This window comes from Rhodnius prolixus, unplaced genomic scaffold (assembly GCF_049639745.1).
Source record: "Rhodnius prolixus isolate KJV_2025 unplaced genomic scaffold, Rpr scaffold_3, whole genome shotgun sequence".
NCBI lineage: Eukaryota > Metazoa > Arthropoda > Insecta > Hemiptera > Reduviidae > Rhodnius > Rhodnius prolixus.
Window position 1 is genome coordinate 5,073,054 of NW_027411603.1, and position 17,161 is coordinate 5,090,214.

The following is a 17,161-nucleotide window of genomic DNA, read 5'->3' on the forward strand; positions in this document are numbered from 1 at the left end:
AAGTATTTATTGAAGACGCTTAGAAAAATGGCCTCACCAAAACGTGGTTGGAACCATTGGTTGAAAAGCTATAAAAGTGGATGATTAAATTAGTTTGAATAACGATTGAAATTGAACTAATTCGGTGATTAAAATTAAAGTTCAATTTAATTCTCAGATTTAATCATAATTTTTTTAGTTTGATTAAATTAGTTTGATTAACGATTAAATCTGAAATTTAATTGATTAAATAATTGTCATATGATTAAAATTAAGATTAAATTCGCCGATTAAATTCTGATTAAAATTAAAAATAAATTCAATCAATTTAGAATTTAATTTTTCAGTGCCCAACTCTGCAATCTAGCATTAGCCTTAATATTAACTATGAAATGCAGAAACAGCAGCATTCCAGTGAAATTAAGGAAAAACTTCCTCTTTTTCCACTGGTTTTTTCTTCTTGTTTTTCAAAATAGATCGACCCAACATATATAATCTAGCATTGCTCTTAATATTAACTATCAAATGCAGAAACAGCAGCATTCCAGTGAAATTAAGGAATAACTTCCACTTTTTCCACTGGTTTTTACTTCTTGTTTTTCAAAATAGTTCGACCCAACATGTACAATCGAGCATTGGCCTTAATATTAACTATGAAATGCAGAAACAGCAGCATTCCAGTGAAATTAAGGAGTAACTTCCATTTTTTCCACTGGTTTTTACTTCTTGTTTTCCAAAATAGATCGACCTAACATATACATAGCATTGGCCTTAATATTAACTATGAAATGCAGAAACAGCAGCATTCCAGTGAAATTAAGGAGTAACTTCCACTTTTTCCACTGGTTTTTACTTCTTGTTTTCCAAAATAGATCGACCTAACATATACATAGCATTAGCCTTAATATTAACTATGAAATGCAGAAACAGCAGCATTCCAGTGAAATTAAGGAAAAACTTCCTCTTTTTCCACTGGTTTTTTCTTCTTGTTTTTCAAAATAGATCGACCTAACATATACATAGCATTAGCCTTAATATTAACTATGAAATGCAGAAACAGCAGCATTCCAGTGAAATTAAGGAAAAACTTCCTCTTTTTCCACTGGTTTTTTCTTCTTGTTTTTCAAAATAGATCGACCCAACATATATAATCTAGCATTGCTCTTAATATTAACTATCAAATGCAGAAACAGCAGCATTCCAGTGAAATTAAGGAATAACTTCCACTTTTTCCACTGGTTTTTACTTCTTGTTTTTCAAAATAGTTCGACCCAACATGTACAATCGAGCATTGGCCTTAATATTAACTATGAAATGCAGAAACAGCAGCATTCCAGTGAAATTAAGGAGTAACTTCCACTTTTTCCACTGGTTTTTACTTCTTGTTTTCCAAAATAGATCGACCTAACATATACATAGCATTGGCCTTAATATTAACTATGAAATGCAGAAACAGCAGCATTCCAGTGAAATTAAGGAGTAACTTCCACTTTTTCCACTGGTTTTTACTTCTTGTTTTCCAAAATAGATCGACCTAACATATACATAGCATTAGCCTTAATATTAACTATGAAATGCAGAAACAGCAGCATTCCAGTGAAATTAAGGAAAAACTTCCTCTTTTTCCACTGGTTTTTTCTTCTTGTTTTTCAAAATAGATCGTCCCAACATATATAATCTAGCATTGCTCTTAATATTAACTATGAAATGCAGAAACAGCAGCATTCCAGTGAAATTAAGGAATAACTTCCACTTTTTCCACTGGTTTTTACTTCTTGTTTTTCAAAATAGTTCGACCCAACATGTACAATCGAGCATTGGCCTTAATATTAACTATGAAATGCAGAAACAGCAGCATTCCAGTGAAATTAAGGAGTAACTTCCACTTTTTCCACTGGTTTTTACTTCTTGTTTTCCAAAATAGATCGACCTAACATATACATAGCATTGGCCTTAATATTAACTATGAAATGCAGAAACAGCAGCATTCCAGTGAAATTAAGGAGTAACTTCCACTTTTTCCACTGGTTTTTACTTCTTGTTTTCCAAAATAGATCGACCTAACATATACATAGCATTGGCCTTAATATTAACAATGAAATGCAGAAACAGCAGCATTCCAGTGAAATTAAGGAATAACTTTCACTTTTTCCACTGGTTTTTACTGCTTTCTTTTCAAAATAGATCGACCCAACATATACAATCTAGCATTGGCCTTAATATTAACTATGAAATGCAGAAACAGCAGCATTCGTCGTCTAGGCTGACGGTAATTTACCAAGCTGAAAATGCTTTTTGTTTTCCTGTAGCCTATCATTTAATATAAAATTTTATATATATTTCTGTCCAATAAAGCTATTATATTCTATTTTTTAATCGAAAAAAACAATATATTTTCACCATTAAGCCTAGAACTTTTTACGATGTCTTTATAACTAGTGAAACATTAGGAAATATGTTGCTAAGTTACCACTAAGTGTAATCATTTGTTAATTTTTTTTATTTTTTTTTTGCAAGATTTACATTTTTTTTTATTATTATATAAATATCCTTTGTACATTTTTTCTGATTACAAGAAATCGAATTTTCCAATCAGTTTACAGTATCTCAATTAAACTTAAACTAAGCTCTTGACATTAAGAAAGAAAAAAAAGAAAAAAACGAAAGAAATCATGAACTATTTAATCTTAACGAATTAGATTCAATTTTCTTTTCTGCAGTTATCCAAAATAATTATCACGACGCTAATTTGTTTTCTCATGGAACCTGAAACTAATAATTATGCAAGTGCAGAAGTCAAAGATAATCCAATCCATAACCAAGAAGTTAATGAAGTTTTAGATACAAAATTTAAGAAAGAAAACATTGGTGATCAAAATACAGTAGATAATGACAATTCTAATTCAGATATTGTTACAGGGAAAATGAAAATTAAGAAAGATAAAGGTAATGGTGAAGAAGTGTTAAATGAAGAAGAGAGCAAGAAAAATGCGTCAAAATATGTACCAGTTAAATATAGTTATAGTGGTGGATTTTTTCATAAACATTTTGCAGAAATTGAAGTTCAAGTAAGTGAACCATTAATTAATTATTTAGTAAATGTGTTTAAGAAAAACGATCCAATGTTTTATTGATATCTTTCTTGATGTACTACTTTATTTCATGTATCTTTTGAAGCTTATGAATACTATCAAAGAAAAGTTAAGATATTGTTTCGCTCAGCAAAACAGTATTCCATTAAAGAAAAACAAATATCATAAATCCCTTTTAGTAAAGAAATTTATTTTGAAGGCATTTTTTTCCTGGGCAAAAAATATGACTTTTTAGAAATTGTTAGAAAATATAAGACGTTAGGTCCGTCCAGTTTTGGTCTAATATCATTTAAATCAATAAATAGGACTGATTACTACTTGGAAGTCATCAAGCTTACTATTATTTGGTTACTATCATTTTTTCCCCCCCTTTGTTATTGGCCTCTTGAGCTAGCAAATCAGTCATTTACATACTTCTTTCGAAGCTTCTTTAGTATATTGAATGTTTATAGAATAATCTTGTTGTTTGTTATGAACTCAAAGAGCTCTATGTAAATGCTGCCATCATCAGCTGCCAGAATAGTATTTAAATTTGCAGGTAAAGGGACATCCAGTCGCTATCACAGCCCTCCACAATCGTTCTCTTCCTTTAGTATTGTTGGCACATTCCCACGATTAGATGGTTGGCGTCAGCTATTCATCCAGAAGTACAGGAACAGTTGTGAGATGTTTCCACCCCAATCCTGGGCTAGATGGTACGGTGGTATAATTTGTGATTAAGCCTTCACATTCTAATGACTGTGCTAACAAACTTCCTATTATAGTTTTTGTATCAGTAAAACCACGGTCTTTTGGGGACACTAGATTGTACGGCTGTGCAAAATTGGCCTTTTCTCGCCTTTGACAATTCGTATATCCGCTGCCATTCTGTATATCACTTCGCTTTTGCATAATTTTTAATATCGGAGACTATAATTGAGTATGGAGTACTATCATTTAAATCAATAAATAGGACTGATTACTACTTGGAAGTCATCAAGCTTACTATTATTTGGTTACTATCATTTAAATCAATAAATAGGACTGATTACTACTTGGAAGTCATCAAGCTTACTATTATTTGGTTACTATCATTTAAATCAATAAATAGGACTGATTACTACTTGGAAGTCATCAAGCTTACTATTATTTGGTAATTACATCCTGTTGGAATCAAAGGAAGATATTGGCAAACTTGCACGAACGTTAACAAAAATTTTTCCATTCTTTTACGTTGCAAGTCTACTACTGACCATAGATCGCTAGTCTAATTTGGCAAAACTCTGTACAGTTGAGTTGTTGAACCGCACATGGTTTCTAGTAGCCAAGAGGTTCTCCCGATGACTTTGTCTCACGGTCGAGAACGTCGTGACATCTCGACCATGCTTTACTGTGCTTTTACTTCTTCTTCTAGACAATGGACCCATGTGAAGAAAGGTATTCTCTGTGGTCCATTTTTTTTCACGTCTGTACGTTTTTATGCGCTAACGATTTATATGTTCATGGCTTTTCGTGAAATTTCACTTCTAATGGAGGAAGTGTTTTTCAATTATTGTGAATGCAAACAGTTTCCTTTACAATGTTTTTTGTTTTTTCCTGCCTTTAATACATGTTTTATGAATCATGAATCACTACAGGGCTGTCACGATTTTATTGTGCAGAATTGTTATTTAATGGAATTACGTTTTATGAAAAGACTTATTAAACATTTATTAAGAAAATTTTACAAGTTATCTTCTTACTTGTTGAATTTTAATTCAATTAAAAGTAGATTATGGAATTATAGGTTGAATTTGAATGATTTAAACCAATATTTTGTGTGGACTTTTAAACTAGATCAATTGGCTGAAAGCACTGATCAGTTTGGCTATAAATTCGGTATCCTAATTGCACATCGTCGTGACTTTTCTTATTATATAGTTTTCTTTTTATGGAACAAAGAGAATGAGGCTTAAAAGATAAATGACTATTCAGTTAATATGTTCTTAAAAAGCAGTGTAAGTCTCTTAAAAACAGTTAAACGAAAAGTTTTCGATTTCAAGGGTTGGCCAAAGTCCCAAATACTCTACAGTTTAACCGTTCACTCATTGAACTTAAAATAGTGAAGCCTAAACAGACATAAGGTCTGTCCCAGAAAGAAGCAGCCCTTTGGTTCTTAATAGACCTTACACTTCTACGTTCTTTAAGGTATACAATAAGGCGATTAAATTGTTTCTCATTTTTGTTTAACTTGCTTCCGAGTTCCCTGGAAAAAGCTTCGAACCAAATGATTTCAGTGGTTGGTTGATACTCTTCTTTTATTTTTAATGATGAAAGAAAAGAATGTTTTTTTAAAAAAAATATATATATATTTTTTAAATTTTAGATGAATCTGGCTAAAGTTAAAAATTCTTTATTAAAAGCGTGCAATATATTGAAGGAATTGAACACTGGAGAATCACGCAAGAATTACAGTGAAAGTGATTTCTCAGAGCTTGATTTAGAAACTATTTTTGGTGAAGAAAATTCTGGAAAATTTTTGGAAGCTAACTATTTAGATGAAAGTAATTCTAATGAAGAATCTTAATTAGAAAATTTGGTAAATAAAAGAAAAACCTTGGCTTTTTTTTATTTAGTTTATTTTTATTTTTTTACGTTACACTTAAATTGTCACTGATTACATCAAAATTATATAACCTATACAAGCAAAAAAGAAAACTTGGAATAACCTCTTCCTAATTATGACAGTTCTTTGAATTAGTACCATCTGTTATTAAAAGCCTTAATTTACGATAGTTTTAGTTAAATTACACTGGACTTTGTGCTTCTTATTCCAGTTGTAAGTTGAAACTTCAAATTGTTTCTTCTGGATATTCAATTTGTTCGGGCAAACCAAAGTTAGAAGGTGAAAGTGGAGAAGGGTGATTCCTTCTCTTTAAGTAGATAATTGTGGAATCAAAAATTAGGTAGGTAGGAAAATATTGTTCTAATTATAATTTTTTCCATTAAGATTTTTGTTTTTTAGACCCTTAGTATCATCTCTCTTTTGCCACAGGAGGATTTTTAGATGAGAAAACTTGCACGACAGAAGTCAGACATTCCTGTACTCTGTTTTTTTTAAAAAGTTTAAAATTTTGAAATTGAAAAATGTAATTTTTATAATTATTTTATGTTTATAAATGGCTCTATTTTCCTGTTTTTAACTTGATGTACAAGTATACTTGATATCCAGAGGATCTTAAATGCTAAATAAATTATATCTTTTATTGAAATTCAAGTTGTTCTGTACAAGAAAAGCTTTTGTATTCTTACATATTTTTCTTTTTTATGACATTCATGTGTAACATGTGTTTTTGTTTCACGGATTTTTTGCAATTGTTCACTCAGCTTATTTATCGTCAATTTTGCTTGCAGTTTGAGAAATAGAAAGATCTCATCGTCATTTTTCCAATCAAGTTCATCTGCTTCTTAAGAAATTGTTTTCATTTAATATTTTGTTTAAAAATAAAGGGAGTTTATGTGTATCTGTATTCACGCCCCAAATATAGTCTTAATGTTTGTGTTTTCTTACATTTTCAGGCATTTTGAGGGCTGTATGTTCTTGAAATGGTTCTCTTTTGCACTACCTACTTTTTTTAAAAACTGATCTGTTTTAAAACAGCAACTTCTTTATGATATAGTTATAGGAGAACTGTCGCAGTTCTTTCTCCAGACCATTGATACTTGATCAAAGGGTACCTAACAACAAAAGTAACTAAATGCAGTTACTTATGACACATTTAACACGCAATCTTTAAAATAGGTGTTAGAAACTTGAATCATCTTTATACTACATTAACAGGAACAAATCCTGGGCAGCAAATTTATAAGTAGAAGCTTTAGATACGTCATTAAACAATATGACTATTCAATTATCTTTATTTTTCATTTTGGCTCTACATCCCTTACTTTACAGCCTATTAATTACTATTAATCTTTGATTAAAGGAAATATTATATTTTATTAAGTGTGAAGGAAGAAAATCAAGAAAAATTTTGATAAGTCAAGGTTTTATTTAAAGAATTTGAGAATTTACAATTAGTGTGACTGATGAGTAAAATTAAAATTATTGAACAATAATGAATTCAGGAGAAAATCAAACATATTCCTAGAATAATTAGCAGAAATTTCATGGACATTTTGAAAGCAATTCAGTAAATACGATGCAGTTTTTAACTTCTCAACTAGTTGATCGTGAATTTATTGGATTTTTATTGATTTAAATGTTTATATTTTTTGACTGAGTGCTATTTTTTTAAATGTATTAATTTTTATTTATATATCACTGCTACAGCTAGTAAATAGAAATAAGGAATTTATTTAAACTTTTTACTTTTATTTTGTACCTATAAAATTTTTATGAATTTACTGTTGACTGTAATAACATTTTTAAGCAGTCTTTGTAAGATTGAAACACAATTGTATTGGAACAAGATTGTTCTGATAAGAGAACTGAGATGCTAATAAATTTTGTTTGGACAGTCACTACTTCTGGACCATGGTCAAAAAAGAGCTTGTCCACAAAAAAAAATAAATAAATACAAAAAGCATTGAAAACTTTGGGCTTGCAGTTTGCGCATCATAAGAAAGTTATTTCATATTGTTTGAAAACTTCATCCTACCTATGTTTGCCGTATGTCTATCGTACCTTCAGCTGTAACAAGTCTTGTATCAAAATTCAAAGACCGCCCGTTTCCAAATATTCTGCTTCGACAAAAAACTACAGCTGTGTGGGGGGAAGAGTAATACCTTTACCTACTCATAAATATCGATATCGAATATCGTAAATTGTTGAAGTATCGAGTGCGCGATACCAAGTATTTGAGAAACGATTAGCTACTGGTATCGTATCTGAAGTATTGGAATGTCCCCCCTAACTATAACCTTCGAGAAGGTTGATAGTAATTGGTGTCTGTTAGTTGTAACTGTTTATTTCAAAATATAAAAATAGTCGAGCATTATATGATAATGTGAACTTTAAAGACGAAGGAGCCGTATGGAGTTTAACTAAGTCCCTTTTACACAAGGATTTCATTTTAGATGTGAACTATACGTTCCGTAGCGATTACAAAAAATGTCTATGAATAAGTTTATGCACCCTAGGAATCCTTATAGAAATCCACCAGACTTCAAGAAATTAGCCCTTGATTATCCAGAATTTAGAAAACATGCCAATCAGGTATTTTTTTTTTATCATAATTATTTTCATGGTTTCATTTTTTTTTTAATCGAGGGATTGTTTAACATAACCAAAAATGATCGGTAATTATTCAATGTATTAAGTGTCAGAGGATCTGTGAAGTGTTAAATTTTTCTTTAGATAACTAGAAATTTGGAGTCTGCCTAATTCTGGTACGTCGCTTAAGTGTAAACATTAATTTCAACTGAAGTTTGCTCAGTTCAGTACATTTAATTACATGAACTATCAGCATATTACGGATAAGACAAATGAATAAAAATTAAAAAGTTCCATTCCTACAAAACTAGATTAAGTGCCAGAATTAGATTTGTTAATAGTATTAATTGAATGTATTAAAATTTATGTATGCTTTGCAGTCGTTTGAGTGTTGGATTTACTTTATAGGATTTGAGTGGTAAGGTAAAATTGAACTTTAAAGACGAAGGCGCCGTATGGAGTTTAACTAAGTCCCTTTTACACAAGGATTTCAATTTAGATGTGAATATAGTAGAAGGCCGACTTGTTCCAACACTTCCACTACGGATGAACTACTTATTATGGTTGGAAGATCTAATTAATATGTACAAAACTGAAGAACATTCTGTGCTTGGAGTTGACATTGGTTTGTATTTCTTTAAACACAAAAATTATAATTCAAGAACATATCTGAAGCTTATTTTAAACTAATATACAATTCAAAAGAAAATATATTTTACCCAAAACTTGGTAAACAGTAAAAGAACGGTTGAGGATTAAGAGGATTGATGTCCAAAGACTTTTCTTACCCTCATTGACAGAGTTCAGCATAAGGCCTGTTGCATCTGTTTACTTAAACTTTAAAATTCATTATTGTTATTTTTGTCAGTGACCTCTGTCATCAAAAACTATGATTCTTGGAAATCATCTTCGTCTGAGCTACCGTTATGAGTGTAAATATGTATGATTGCTTCTTTACGGACACAGTAGATTTTAATATTCAGATAACCTAATATTTCCTGTGAATATTGAATATAAAAAATCTGCAAAGTTCCTTTCCTTTCTTTAACGAAGGATCAGAGAAAGTTAACTAGTTCACAAACAGTTTACAATTATCTAACTTTTTTCCAGTCTTAAGATTTAAAGCTCAAAGAAAATGTTACAATCCAAAAACCATTTTACAATAAAAGTGAAATATTTTATTAGGTGCAGGAGCTTGTTGCATTTATGCGTTACTTGCCAGCAGATACTTCTCGTGGCGCATGTTGGCCACAGAAATCGATCCAGAGAATTATCAATGTGCAATTGATAATGTCAAGAGGAATAAATTAGAAACAGACATTGAAGGTAAGTGTATTTGATTTTATATGTAATTACTCGTTAACTGTGTGGATAAAATTGAAGAATTGGTGGTTCCTGATAACGTAAGCCTAATCGAAGAAGTGGATTTAATGAAATGTTAATGTTCCATCGCTTTTCTGAGCACATTGAAGTCTCTTGTTAATTGTGTTTCAAATCTCTTCTGAGTTTTTCCAGGAATGGTCAGGGTTGATAAATTGGGAGATGTGTAGGTTGTCTTGAATGCCTGGTTTTGTGGTGGAGTCTTTTATGGAGTGGTTTTGTAAGGTATGCTACGAATGGAATGTTCAAGTTGGAACTGAAATTATATATATACAATAAAGTATCTTTGCGTTTTGCTCTATTTTTTCAGAATTGGAAGAGTTGTGTAAATATTTCTTTTCAACTTAATTTTGCGCTTTCGCTCTACTGTGTTGATAATTAGCGACACATTCATTATTTTCATTCACCATTTAACTTTCAAGCTCCCCAAATTGTAGGCCTAGCACATCGCAAGATTTGTGGAGTTCCATAAGGTTTAATGTTACCTTTTAATCATGGGCTAGTCTCTTTTCTAATAAACGTGTGGCACTACGGTAGCCTGTATAAGAATTATTATATTCCTACAGGAATGGTATGTCGTCTTGTGTATTGTGCCTTGAGTATCGACGAAATCTGCTTTACAAAGCCAATCCAATTATTCAAGCATACGAACATGATCACTTAATTAACATATTTGTACTCATTGAAATAATTATTTTAATTTTAGTGAAAAAAGTTGAAGAAGGAACATATTTGTGTGGAGCACTGAATGAAAATATAAAGTATGACTTCTGCATGTGTAATCCACCATTTTTTGGAGATGACAGGGAATCCAAGAGACGCCATGAATTATGCTCAGAACCTAGAAATGCTCCTAGCGGTACGAACGTGGAATTGGCTACCAAAGGCGGAGAAATCTCCTTTGTTAAAACAATAATTGACGATAGCACTAAAGTGTTCAATTCTATCAGGTTTTATTTTTTTATTTTATAAATATTTTAAAGAATGGATCATCAATTTAGTTATTAACAATGGTTGATATACTCAAATTTAAGTATAGATTGTGATAAATTTCAATGTTTATAAAAACATTTTGGGCAGAAAATAAAACATCTGAAGTTTTGGACACTGTTGATCTATCACTGCCAAAAAAAAAGTAAAGCTAATCGATTATTGCGATGTAAACGTAAATGTAGTCAATAATTAGGTGTAAATAAGAAACTAAAAATTTAGGTAGCTGGCATCCCTTTGTTACTTGTACTTGACAGAGCTTAAGGTTTAGCCCTCAAAAAGAAACAAAATAATACTCTTGTTGTAAACTACACTGTTATGCTTACAAGATAACGTTGAATTCAAGGTTTAATTTTATGTTATTTCTACAAGGAGTATCTCTGATAACTAAAGATAACGCCTTTAAATTAATAAATAATAAATAAAACTAAATTAGTTATAGATTATATATAAAACCATATTGCTTTCTTTATTTCCAGAATTTACACAGTAATGCTTGGTTGTAAATCCAGCTTGAGCCCACTAAAAGATTATCTAAAGCAGAAAAAAGTTGCATCGTACGCTACAACGATGTTTTGCCAGGGTCGTACAACTAGATGGGGACTTGCGTGGACGTATGATCTCACTTTGGATTTATCAACTGGATTTAAGCCACAAAATAAGAAACAATCAGTTTCCTATAATTATAGTGTTCCATTAAGTGAAAGTTTAACATTTCTTCTAGTTGAACAAAAACTTTTAGATTTTTTTAAAAAACTTGAGGTTAGTGAATAAAATACTTTATTTCAAAATTTGTTTTTAATTTGCTTTTGTTTGAGCTGAAATTGAAGGGCAATTTCAATATTTTTTTTCATTGAATTTTAAATTATTGATTTATATCTCAGTTAACTCTCTTGGAGACGTATCATTCGTAGTTATGCTCCAAGATTATTCACATATGGGAGCTAAATATTTCCTGGAACGTGATCCAATTTTCTCAAGGGAAAGAAAACTCTCCAATTGAATAGCTAGAGTTAGTTAAAAGTAAACAGTTTGTGAAGATTTCCCTACATTTTTTTTTATATTGAATATTCGATAATAGTTTTATCACCTTAACCATTTACAAAATAATCTTAGCTTCGCAAAATTATTCATGCCGCTAAAAAAAATGGTTGGTTGATAGCAAGGCGTAAAGTTTTCTGCGTTGAACCTCCACTTTATCTATTTTCTAAATTTTAGCAAGTTCAATATGGTTTTTATCTTTTGCAATACAGCGAAATGATGAAAGTAATTACAAATGATGATGGAATGAAGACATTTAACAAAGATAAAGAGATCCCTTTGTGAAATATGAATCGCTTATTAGCCGAATGAAGATCTTAAACGCCTTGCAGCTGCTGAAACCTTTGCTGCATAGCTTCTAAATAAATAGCATTTTGTAAAAACAGGTAATCAAATCGCTGTATTAAAAGAATCTTACCATTAATTATCCAACAGATCTTCTTTTTCTTAAAGTAGACGACTTTAAAATGCTGAAAATTCGATCATCTGGAGAGAATTTCTTTTATTTTATTTATTTTTTTCTGAAATTTTAAGTTTTTTTGTTAAGTATTTATTTGCTTTGAGATGATTGCCAAAGTTAACTTGGCTATCTTTTACTCGGAAAAAAACATTATTACTAAAATCCATTTTAACAATGGATTTCTGTTCTCTTTTATGGAGAAGTGGCCACTTGTAAATATGGTAAATTTTTCCAACTAAGGATTCTGTGATTGGCGAGGAATCGGTCAAATAAAAACAAAACTCGTCTTTTTGCCAACGTTTCGACAAATATACTCGTATTGTCTTCTTCAGGGCCTGGATATTACAAATACAAAATATACAAACAATTTAGATTTGATTTTCTGTGTTACTGATTCTCTAAATTGTTTGTATTTGTAATATCCAGGCCCTGAAGAAGAGACAATATATTTGTCGAAACGTTGGCAAAAAGACGAGCTGTTGTTTTTATTTGATTCCTCGCCAATCTCGAATCCTTAGTTCAATAATTTACGGTCACGAAACCTAGATATTCGTAAATTTTTCCTCAACAATTTTACATAATCAGCAAAGCTTTCAAAAAAAGAAGCTACACAAATAAAGTTGGTGTTGAAAATAGCGCTTAAAAGCTTAAAAAAAAAAAAACGTTAAAAAGCTTATCGCATTCGATTTGTCGGGAAGAAAAAATTTGCTTACTCTTTTACGACAAACGCTGTGAATTCTTTTATTTATAGTAACAAAACAGTCATTTATTTATTGTAAGGACATATGAAATTTTAAATTTAAGTAACTTATGGTTTCTATCTCTTCTTTTTTGCAGTTTATTTTTCATGTTTAATAAATTTTTGTTAAGCATTAAGAAGATAGAATAAATTTTCCATATTTTCGTCATAGTAATTGACTGAGAAGTTCATTTTAATTTTCTTTTTGCAAAAGCTTGGAATTTTTAAATGATTAATTTGTGAAAATCTTTCTTAATGCATCTCTTGGGGAGGAAAAGTTGAAAGAAGATATCCATTTTTTCGACGTCTACAAATTCGTCGGTAAATTCTTTAATCAAAAAGTTAAATTGTGTCTCTCAGAGATAAAAAAAAATATTCAGTTCCATTACATTAAGTTCGTGGAAGATAAATATAAATAGAAGGAGTATAAACTAGTGTCAAAACTTCGTCATCCTAAAAGTTCTGAAGTAGTCCCCTCAGATGTTAGGCTTCTATCGGTGTCAGTTATTCTTTCAAGAAGAGAATCGGTCTCTTAACTAAAAGAATCCGCCAAGAGCTTCGAAGAATAAATTAAAAAAAAAAAATGTTCCTATTGTTTGTCCCTCAGGTGTTCGTGAGGCTCTCAGAGACTGGATCTGGAGAGAACATGAAAAGTACTGGGTGATGCTTCCTGGGGTCAAACACAGCAAGAGTGTTATGCCCTTGTTGTGCAAACAAAGAACCAAAGTGATTCTAGGTTTGGGCAGGAATCAGATCACTCTGATTACAGGCCTATTCACAAGGTAAGGCTTATTAGCTCGGAACCGATGTGCAGATTGTGCCAGGAAGAGGAAGTAACGGCCTCTCACCTGTTATTCGATTGCTTTACAATCGAGAGACTGCGCTACGAAATCTTTGGTACCTTGAGACCAGAGAAGATTGTAGCGCATATGGAACTGGTAGGGAAAGCCCTCAACCTTCTTAGAAGGGGAGGTTTCATCTACTAGACTTAAAAGGGGAAGGCACAAGGGGTGGCTGCGGTGCCTGGGGGGCATGGGTCCCGTCCCACCATATAAATCTAAATCTAAATCTTGTCCTTCAGGTCGACCATAATCCTAAAAAAAAAGTTAGCTTTGAGCTTTATTTGCTGATAAATTGTTTTTAAGGTTTTGTGTTTTTATGTTTCTTTTTTTTAATTTTAGATTGCATCCGAAATTGAGTTACGAGAAGAAGGTATTCTAATAATGACTCTGAAAGCACGATCTAACACCTGGGTTAACAGCAGACGGAGAAGACGAGAAGAAAAAAGAAAAGCTCTACTACAATCTAGTCAAAGCAATGAAGACAATCCTAAATTAATAAATGATGGGTCCAGCGAAGGCTCTAGTAAAAACGAAGTAGTAACTTCTGGAAATGTTTCAAAACGAACTTGTGACACTAAAGAAAGTTCTGTGCAAAAAAAATTAAAAACTGAACAAAATGATGTGTATTACTTAGTTGCGTCATTAGCATTAAAAGATTTGGGAAATGAATTGAATTTAGAAATAATTTACTTAAATGGTAATGGTGGTAAAGATTGTTCTCATCAGCTATTACAATGTATAAAAAATGAATTTAAGTAATAATAAAACATCTGTGTTAAACACACGTTACTTCCTTTTACTGTACTTTTCATGGTTAAAAAGTGATACATGTTCTTCAACCTAGATTTTAACTAAATATTTATTACTTTAAAAAATATGTAGGTGGAGATAGTACAATGATAGAGAATTTAGGTCGGAGGTGTCCAACTTTTTTACTATTTTCTAAGCCTCTTTTAAAAGAGTAAAGTTACTCTGAGCAATTTGTTGAGAAGCCAAAACGTAATCACCTCAGATGTTGGCACGTCTAAAAATGAAAAAGAAATGCATATTTTCGTTGGGTCCTCTATTGTATTGGTTGGAATCGTAAAAGGTGGACTAAGTGTGATTTTATGTTTTGATGTGGTATCCATTATGGTTAGTAATATAAAATAGTACTTTTGTAAATAATAGAACGTAATTATTTATATAACTACTTTTATTTAGCCCAGAAGTTATTGTCTCGTAGATGAATGGTTTTATGTCATTGTTGTGCTTCTCTTTTTCCAATAATCACTAAACTTACATTTTTTAATGCCCTAATAAATAAAAAGAAAGATTAAACATGTTTAGTGAAACCTTTTCCAAAGGTAGTGTTATTTTCATTTTGAAGACGAAAATTCAAAATATTTAATTGTACAGTCTCGTCTACTAAAAATACTATGATAGTCAAGCTTGTTTTAATTACCAAAATTCGGTACAATTTTAGTTTTTATTGCCAGCTATAAATTATTTAATTTTGGTAAGAATTATGTTTTCCAATGGCTACCCATCCCGAATGCTCTATAACTTCTGCTGTTACATTTACATTAACCACACTTATTGGTGTGTCAACATTATTGGTTTTGGTGTTTTTGTGAATGAAATGCTAATGATTCTTGGAGAAATCGTTCTTTAAATTCAAAGTACTAGAGATTCTATAAAACTATGGCAGATCAGTTACCTAGACAACCATGATTTAAGGGAACTGTCACTAATAAATGGGTTGTTACGACAATAAGCAGGCTGAGAACGAACCACGCTGTGTGCGGATCGTATCTTCGCAGGATCAACAAAAGGTCCTCTCCTTTTTGCGTAGTTTGCAATGATTTCAAACATATAATAATATGTCCACGTTATGTTGTAGAAAGGAAACAAATGTTTGACGACTTATACAGGTATTTAGATGCACCATTTCAGACATAATATTCTCCACCAACATCTATGTGCTTAAATCTATAGCAGAGCTAACATTGAAATATGAATGTATTTAAAAGTTATAACCGATTAGAATGAATGGAAGAAAATGATTACCGAAGGATTACATGATTTTAATTTCGGTAAATCTCAATTGATTGAAAAATAACTGTCAGTAAATTGAAGTTGTCGTAAATGGAAGAGGGATGTCTTAATTCCAATACCACCGTGAACTTAAAGATCTATTATTGTTTCTCTAGCTGTAAGTTTTGTCATAGAACATAGGCGTGTGTGCAGCTGAATACAAATTGTTGCAATATCAGTTGATGTTAGTTATCTCCGCAGGTCCACATTATGTTCAGAATGGCTGTTAGGGATGTCAACGTCAGTTTTTTCGGGCTGTTAGACTAGGGTACCCATAGGGAAGCGAAGGTACGTGTAAAGAGGAAAGTTTAATGTTTCCTTAACACTTTTATGGTTTTTATCTATTTCATGAACCAAGAGCATTCTGCTCTTTTTCATTTTAAGAGCAGTTAAAAAGAGAAAAAATTGAAAAAGGAATAACCCTTAACTTGAAAAAATTTATCTTTTTTAACATAGGGGGACCTCAAATTGTAAAAAACAACATGGAAATTTTGACAATATCACAATGTTTCCGCTTACTAGAAAGAAAAATAAATAATTGTTAAAGATAAAAGATAATTTGTGATTCATAATATAAGAAAATCAATGAAATCTTGAAGGCATTAGTACATCAGCTGTTCTGTTCATGAATCATGAGCGGTCTCTAGTGGAGCTCTTGTGGTATTAGCAGTTTAGGTAACGATTTTGTTCGTGGCTTCGGTCCTTGTTTTAAGTGTGTGTTTTGTTGAAGAAGAACTTTTTTTATACTATTATTTATTGGTCTTTTCGTGGAATTTTGGTGAGTACAAGAATTTTTTCCAATAAGTGAGTAGATTCTTTTGATGGAAAAGATTTGGTTAGAAAAGTAAAAAATTAACCAATAACTACGTAATGTCTGCAATATGTTTTGTCTGGCTTTCAAAGATGGCAGTATTATTGATAATGTATATTATAATTTTTATACCAGTAAGAAAAAGTGATAGTTTACTTATACTTTGATATTTCTTTTATTTTTTATTTTTTTACAACGTTTTGAAGCATAAAGCTTAATAATAACTGATGATTCAGCGTTTCCTTTTTATTCTATTGTGAATTTCTGGTTTTATTTTAATGTTGCATTACTTCTTGAATAAATCGTATTCTTTTTTTTCTACCTTGGAATAACCGCTTAATCGTTCTATAATTCTAATAAATGTAGTTATTTTGCTGGGCTATTATTACTTTCACTCTTATAACCTGAAGTTTAATTCTAATTCCCCTGTAGGTGTAGTGTGTTCCTTTCATTTTTTTTTGGATGCATTCTTCAATTTTTAGAAGTTGTACTTTATTTTTATAATTTAATTGAATTTTCCACAAGTGTTGGCTTTCCTGTTTTGAACAATTAAAATCGACACCCCTAACCTTTTGCGT

At 31.1% G+C, this 17,161-nt stretch overlaps 2 protein-coding genes across 6 annotated transcripts in view; both read left to right on the top strand.

The window, feature by feature from the left end:
* Positions 1-5,726: 5,726 nt before the first annotated feature.
* On the top strand, positions 5,727-14,480 carry LOC141452513 (U6 small nuclear RNA (adenine-(43)-N(6))-methyltransferase). 4 transcript variants are annotated; one of them, XR_012457437.1, is made up of 7 exons: positions 7,926-8,247; positions 8,653-8,869; positions 9,430-9,570; positions 10,331-10,574; positions 11,094-11,376; positions 11,868-12,041; positions 14,036-14,189. XR_012457437.1 is itself a non-coding variant. In XM_074124748.1 (6 exons), exons 2-6 carry the CDS (start codon positions 8,791-8,793, stop codon positions 14,453-14,455), a joined length of 1,167 nt encoding a protein of 388 aa, XP_073980849.1. In that variant the 5' UTR covers positions 5,727-5,995; positions 8,653-8,790; the 3' UTR covers positions 14,456-14,480. The 4 variants fall into 4 exon arrangements, 2 of the variants coding, with proteins under 2 accessions (XP_073980849.1, XP_073980848.1); XR_012457438.1 differs by lacking the exon at positions 14,036-14,189 and adding an exon at positions 13,462-13,632; XM_074124748.1 differs by lacking the exons at positions 7,926-8,247; positions 11,868-12,041 and adding an exon at positions 5,727-5,995 and having other exon boundaries at positions 14,036-14,480.
* Positions 14,481-16,390: 1,910 nt separating this feature from the next.
* Lis-1 (LisH and WD40 domain-containing Lis-1) overlaps positions 16,391-17,161 on the top strand; it is a 62,446-nt gene continuing 61,675 nt past the window's right edge. The window contains exon 1 of one of the 2 annotated variants that reach the window (XM_074124749.1): positions 16,391-16,550. The gene's annotated coding sequence lies outside the window, so the exon portion shown is untranslated. Of the gene's footprint in view, positions 16,577-17,161 lie in introns of both variants that reach the window. The other variant, XM_074124750.1, reaches the window with a different exon arrangement.